The following is a 6,803-nucleotide window of genomic DNA, read 5'->3' as shown; positions in this document are numbered from 1 at the left end:
TTGGACTGTCAACTGGCACTAGTGAGGAATTTATTCTCTATTCACTGGAGACATTTCCTGGCCCGGCATGACGTGGGGAGTGACACAACGTGTGGTGCTGGGAGTGACGCAGCATGAGTGGCTGGACGTGGGGAGTGACGACGTGTGTGGTAGGATGCTGTGAGTGACAGGACACGGGGAGTGACATGACGCAGGAAGTTACACATTGCAAGTGTCAAGATATTGGGAGTTACTGATCACGGGGAGAGGCACTGCAGTAAGTGGTAGGACTCGTAGTCACTATCTTGTCATGAAGGGTTTACTTTTTTGTCTAATTTCACCTAAATAACGTTAGAGTACTTTCTTTGTGGGGCTCTTTTCCGGTTGGGTACATAGTTCTCTGTTGGTTGGTTCGATTCCTCAGCATTCCCAGTCTAACCATCTGTAATTGGTTACTGTACCCAACGTTACAGTAAAGGTAGTGAAAGGTTTTGAGTGCAGAGCCGACCACACTCCCTGCTACTGAACCAAGGCTTTTTAGTACTATACCCGTGCGGCCATTATCGAGCCATCGGATAATATATATGTCATAATGCCATCTCCTTTGAAGCGTAGACGGATTATTGTTCTGATAATGTATATACGGGATACAAAAGGGAACATTCATTTACATTTTTGCCATCGACATATTTCTGTTTATTTATTTTTAAGTTTAGGAAGCAGACGAAGACACAGAAGTAGTCACAGTGTTTACGTGTTGTGTAAGGTGTTGATCTGGGACCGGAGACCAATTGTTAATATGAGTTTTAGTTATTAAACGTTCTATATCAGAGGCTCTGACTCTCTTAGACATCATAAGAAATGTTTAGGTTAGGGAAAATTAATATAAGTTATTATAAATAGTCATTTATTTTCACAAGTCAACAGCATTAGGAACTCACTTCTGAATGGGAAATGTAAGACGCAATTCACATTTTGTCGTTTAAGTTATAAATAAATCGCACAATACAGTCACAGGAAGTCCACATCTAGTGGTAGCCGCCATGATGGACCGGGGCGGCGTGATGGTGGTGGGGGACGCCCTCGTAGGTGACGGTGGGGTGGTAGCCGTGCTCGTCAGCGTAGTAAGTGACGGTCTGGATGCGACCGTCGGGCAGGTTCACGTAGTACTTGCCTTCGGTCTTGTAGCCGTCGCGAGATTCACTGTGACCGAAGTTGGTGCCGGCGTAGGCGTCGTGGACCCCGTAGTTGTAAGTGTAATGAGCTGGGACCTGTAGGACAACATAAAGTTAGGGTACTGGTGGTGGTATTGTTGCGATGTGTGTGTTGCCGCCAAGTGCTGGTGTACAAGGGAACCAAATTACCTGGACACTTTGTGAGCAGAGATCATTAATGAAACAACAGATTCCTCGCTATTGTCTTCCCGTTCAGAAGTACTGACTTAGGCGTTGAAGCTGCTGTACGTTGCTTATTGAAAAAACTGACACCTTAGTGAATAAGCCTTATAGTGTGTCATGTTTATTGTATACACGACTACTAAAATAACACTGCTATTACCGTGTGAACTCTCAGCTGAGTTTGTTTAGTCTTATTAAAGTGTAAACGTTAAGACAACAGAGGTCAGGAAGGCGCCTCACTGTGTTGTTTTCATTATTATTATTTAAGTCTGTAAAATCTTGTAAACCTTCGTCTTATATATGTATATATTTGAAGAGCATCGACACATCACTGCTAATAAATTATATATAACTGGTAAGTCAATTTTATAAAGTGTCATGAACTCAAAACACTTACTACTGGTGAGAGTGTTGGTGTACTGTACTGGCACATACAACTTACTGGTACTGTTGTAGTAAAGAGGCAGTAACTTACATGATGGTCCACTACTGCATGGTGGCCGCCGCCGTAGATGGCTCCTCCACCATGGTGACCGAGGCCGCCATGAACACCGATACCACCATGGTGACCGATACCACCATGAAGGCCAATGCCACCATGAAGGCCGAGGCCGCCATGGTGACCGAGGCCACCGATACCACCATGGTGACCGAGGCCACCGATACCACCATGGTGGCCGGAGGAGGTGTCACCGAAGGCCGTGGCGAGGAGGCCCAGCAGGAGGGTCAGCTAAAAATGACAAGTTGTGTGACAAAATAAACAATCAATGAGGCAAAGTGAGATGGTTGGTGTGTACAGAAAGGTGTAAAGCCACTGAGTACTATGTACCAGAAGCTCACTATTACTGAGTGTATAAAGAGTACAGTGAGTGAGGCTATAATGCTTCTCTATTGAGGTAATCTTTATCATAAAACAGATTTTTTGATAAATTAAACTGAGGTAAAGCAAAACACTAACATGGTTTAATCAAGACCGTGTTTACGAGTGTCAGTTGTGAGGGATGAAGATTATAAAGGTTTAATTGTGATGGGGATTTGATTATGTTTACCGGAAACGCTCGTTGAAGATGGGATTTTTTTTCTTCATGTTATAAATCTGGAGGATGTCAGGACCTAAACCAGACCATTACAGTATAGTAACACCTCAAGTACAACGAGAATGAGAGTTGCATCTGGTGAGTGAACAGTGTAGCCATGGCGTGTGGTTTCCTCGCTCATTCTGCTGTAACTTTACGGTCATGCTTCCTCTTTCAAGTACGTCTTCCCGCTGTGTGTTAACCGTGACTGTGTTTCATCCATGGCTGTGGCTCTCAACCTGTCATACTACATCGTCACTCATTAAATATGTCTAAATAAATTTCTGGTTATCAATTATACGAGGACTCAAAACATTGGTTCATTTTCTTGGTCGTCTAGATCATTCTTCGTCAAAGGCAGAGAAATTAAACCCTATAACATAAATGGTCTTATTCTGTCTGTTGTTTAATGGGTAAGAGCCCGTGTAACCTACCTCACAGCGCCGCCAACATCGTCCAACAGTGTCACGTGATAAGACTGGAGGTGCTTGTTAACGAAATTCTGCCCGTAGTCTGATCCCGGGGATAATGTTAAAGGAATAACAGTAATGAAGAATAATGTAAACTACGTCAGATACCGATTGAGTGATATTGAAGACGTGGTTAAATATGGCCATAGGAGGAATCACCCAATGGATAATTTTTTAGTGCATTTCCAAGCTGAGAGTTGAGTTAGTCATAGAGTTGTGTTTCTATTGCAGATAAGAACATAAGAACATAAGAATGGAGGAAACTGCAGCGGGCCTATTGGCCCATACTGGGCAGTCCCGTTTACACCCAACCCCTGTTGCTTATTTAAGCATCCAACCTATGTTTGAAGCTATTCAGCGTATTCGAGTTAATGTTGATATCTGGTAACTTGTTCCATTCATCCTCTACTCTGTTTCCAAACCAGTGTTTACCTATTTCACGCATTAAATCTAAATTTGTCTAATTTAAAACCATTGTTACGAGTTCGCTCCTGGTTGGATAGTTTGAGTACCTTTGTAATGTCCCGTTTGTTTAGCCCTGACTTCCACTTATACACCTCTATCAGGTCGCCCCTCGCTCTACGTCTCTCGAGGGAGTGCAAATTAAGATGCTTTAACCTGTCTCTATACTCAAGGTTCCTAATGGCCGTGATTAGTCTTGTCATTCTCCTCTGAATTCTTTCCAAGGATTCTATATCCATTCTGTAATACGGTGACCAGAACTGAACTGCGTAATCCAGGAGTGGTCTCACAAGAGCAAGATACAGTTTTAGGATGACCTCGCTAGTCTTGTAACTAACACTCCTTTGTATGAACCCAAGTACTTTATTAGCCTTGTTACGAGCAAAAACACATTGTTTACTTGGCTTAAGGTTCCTACTTATCATTACTCCTAAATCTCTCTCGTAGTCGGATTTCTCTATGGCATCGTTGTTCATCTGGTATCTGGTTTCCCTGTTTACATCTCCTATACTGAGTACTTTACATTTGTCCACGTTGAATTTCATCTGCCATTTTTCAGACCGTTCGAAAAATTTGTTTAGATTTTCCTGTAGTTTTGTGGAGTCCTCGTCAGATTTAATAACACGTCCTATTTTAGTGTCATCAGCAAATTTGCTTATGTTGCTGTCATGCCGATATCTATGTCGTTTATATATATAATAAATAATAATGGTCCAAGTACTGAGCCTTGGGGAACTCACTTGTGACGTTGCTCCAATGGGACTTAGTGCCATTAATGCTCACTCGCTGTTTCCTGTCCTGTTACCATGCCCTAATCCATTTAAGGATATTACCTTTGATGCCATGTGCTTCTACCTTTCTAATTAGTCTTTCGTGGGGGACTCTGTCGAAGGCTTTGCTAAAGTCGAGATATACCTCATCATAATTGTGCCCCTCGTCCACCGATTCGAAAACTGATGAAAAGAATGTTAATAGATTAGTTAGACATGAACGTCCGCTTGTGAAGCCATGCTGGGAATCATTGATCATTCGGTGCTTCTCCAGGTGATTTCGAATAGAGTTTGAAATGATTGCTTTCAGTAATTTGCCTACTATTAATGTTAGACTGATTGGGCGGTAGTTAGAGGATAATGATCTATCCCCCTTCTTGAAAATCGGTATTACATTTGCTATCCTCCAGGATTCTGGTACTACATCTGTTTTTAAGGACATGTTATGCCTATAAGTTGTCAACCATTATCTATACTCAGTCTCAGTGAGGTTCATTGTAGTGGAGTTTAATCATTACGTCTTTGTTGTGGACTTCCAGTGGTATGTTCTACCTTAGAGATAATACAAGTATAATGAGACATAACTCACAGAGAAGAGGATTTTACATATATAAGGAGAAGTATAGAGAGTGGGACTGTAAAGATAGGCACTTGGTAGCGTGGCCGGGATGTTATTTACTCAGCGTCAATACGCTTAACTTATCTCGTATGTCAATACACATTTATACGTTCTTAAAGAGACAACTTGTTAAACACCTCTTTGATACAACTATTTATTAATGAGATGGACACATCAATATCATATTATATCGGGGGACTAACACATTACTCTCGGACACAACATGAATGAATACACTTCCCACAGTAGGTAACTCACCCTAGAGATTGCTCTGACAATGACTCACGTGTACACCTGACGTAGGCCCAATGGGTGTTGGCTGGGCTCCCGTATGCGGGACTGCTAAGCTGGGGGCGTCGTGAAGTCTCCCCCCCACCTGGGGAGGGGACGAGCGTGACTCTGCGAGTGGACAGACTGACCTCTCTGAATGATAGTCCTGTGAGAATCACGAATGGAATGAGAATGACCGCGTGGACGGGACTGTAGGGCCTTTATATGGGGTCGGCCCAGCCGGCTTTTGACCTCTAACCAATTATCACTAAACTGGTTAGATCTGGACAGCGTGGTCAGGTGTGGTGATGCCCAGGTGTCTTGGTCAAGTGAGGTCACCCGCTAATTCAAGTAATTAGCCGGCGAGGTCAAGTCCCTAGGGTCTTGGGGTGTGTCCACCTGGTATGTGGTGGTACCTCGAGGTCTGTAGTGTACTCGCTGTTATATGTGATGTAATTCTTGGCTGTAAGCTTTGGTCTGATAATCAATCATTACACAAGTGAAGGAACTGTATGACTATTTAGGTATTCTGATTATGAGGTGTTACTGATGTAGGCTAAGTCTGTGTGTATTTTTCTCTGTATACATAATGTATACATAAAGGGACTCGTTAGAACAAGTGTATGAAACACAGAGGCTACGACATACTATAAAAGGTGTGATATTTCCCTCTCGTGTGTAGAGGCTCCATCCTCTGTTAGGTTAGTGGTCTGGTGTAGGCTTTTTACCCTGCTGTCTGGCCGGGACCGTCACGGAAACCACTCAGTTGAGCCCAGAGATCGAACACAGGCCTGAATAATGGCTCCCTGACACGCCTACTGCTCCACTACCGAGGCAGCACTATAATTATATTGAAAATGTCATATTTAGATAATATTGTCACCTTAACTAAAGTTTTAACGACTTTTTGAGAAAGAAAAATGATGTGAATACTATCGTGGTTTAAAGGTGCGGATGTGTGGTGTAGCAGCCTATAGTAGGGAGATGGGTTGCCTTACCTTAGCAGCGATCATGGTGGTGGTTGGGGCGGGTGTGATGCTGGACACACGCACCCATCCGCTTATATACCTGCTTCAGTGTTGGCACACCGGGCCACACCCACATCTTTCATCTCCCTCACCTCCGACACCCCTACCTACTGTACCTCTCAAGGGTAACTCATAGTGGTAAACATTATATATTTTTTTCTTATAATTGGGTTTGTTCTCTCACTCGTTTACAATACACAGAAAACTATATTAAGTTACTATCTATTAAAATATCGTTTTATGTGGACATTCAACTTTGTCAATAACTTTGTTACGTGGATGTCCAACTCTACCCAAGAACTCAGAAACCTTCTTCTTCTTCTTCTTCTTAAAGTAAGATTTTATTTTGGTCTGCGTTAGTCAGCTAAATGTCCGCCTCTCATAACTGAATGAAAACGTCTTTCCCAGGGAGTAATAATTTGGTCACTCGTGTTTTTGTAAGGACAATATACCAGCAGAAGATTTTAACCCTTTGAGTACAATGACCTAACCTCTTGGGTACAATGACCTCACCTCCTGAGTGCAATGACCTAACCTCTTAAATACAATGACCTAACTTGAGTACAATGACATTCAGAGGATAGATAATCGCATTCATAGAGACTAATTCATTGTACTTACTGGGGTTATGTCATCATCTTACTAAGTGGGCCAATTCAAGTAGATTAAGTCATCGTATTCAAGGGGTTAAGGCCTCGTACTCAGTGGCTTGATTAATTTATAGTGTACTTG

General features: G+C 42.5%; 1 protein-coding gene across 1 annotated transcript; it reads right to left on the bottom strand.

The window, feature by feature from the left end:
- Positions 1-872: 872 nt before the first annotated feature.
- Positions 873-6,068, bottom strand: LOC121875007 (adult-specific cuticular protein ACP-20-like). Its single transcript, XM_042379363.1, has 3 exons — positions 6,042-6,068; positions 1,852-2,106; positions 873-1,250 (listed from the first exon to the last, which is right to left on the bottom strand). Exons 1-3 carry the CDS (start codon positions 6,054-6,056, stop codon positions 1,008-1,010), a joined length of 513 nt encoding a protein of 170 aa, XP_042235297.1. The 5' UTR covers positions 6,057-6,068; the 3' UTR covers positions 873-1,007.
- Between the last annotated feature and the right edge of the window lie 735 nt (positions 6,069-6,803).

The sequence above is a fragment of the Homarus americanus genome, unplaced genomic scaffold (genome assembly GCF_018991925.1).
Source record: "Homarus americanus isolate GMGI-L3 unplaced genomic scaffold, GMGI_Hamer_2.0 scaffold34427, whole genome shotgun sequence".
In the NCBI taxonomy this organism is placed as follows: domain Eukaryota; kingdom Metazoa; phylum Arthropoda; class Malacostraca; order Decapoda; family Nephropidae; genus Homarus; species Homarus americanus.
Note: the sequence above shows the minus strand (reverse complement) of the source record. Positions and strands in the feature narration are given on the sequence as shown.

What these genes read in the sequence shown, in the direction of transcription:
- LOC121875007 (XM_042379363.1), bottom strand. An exon ending in ATGCAGTAGTGGACCATCAT is followed by an intron (nt 1,251 to 1,851) that starts GTAAGTTACTGC and finishes GTTGTCCTACAG; the next exon opens with GTCCCAGCTCATTACACTTA.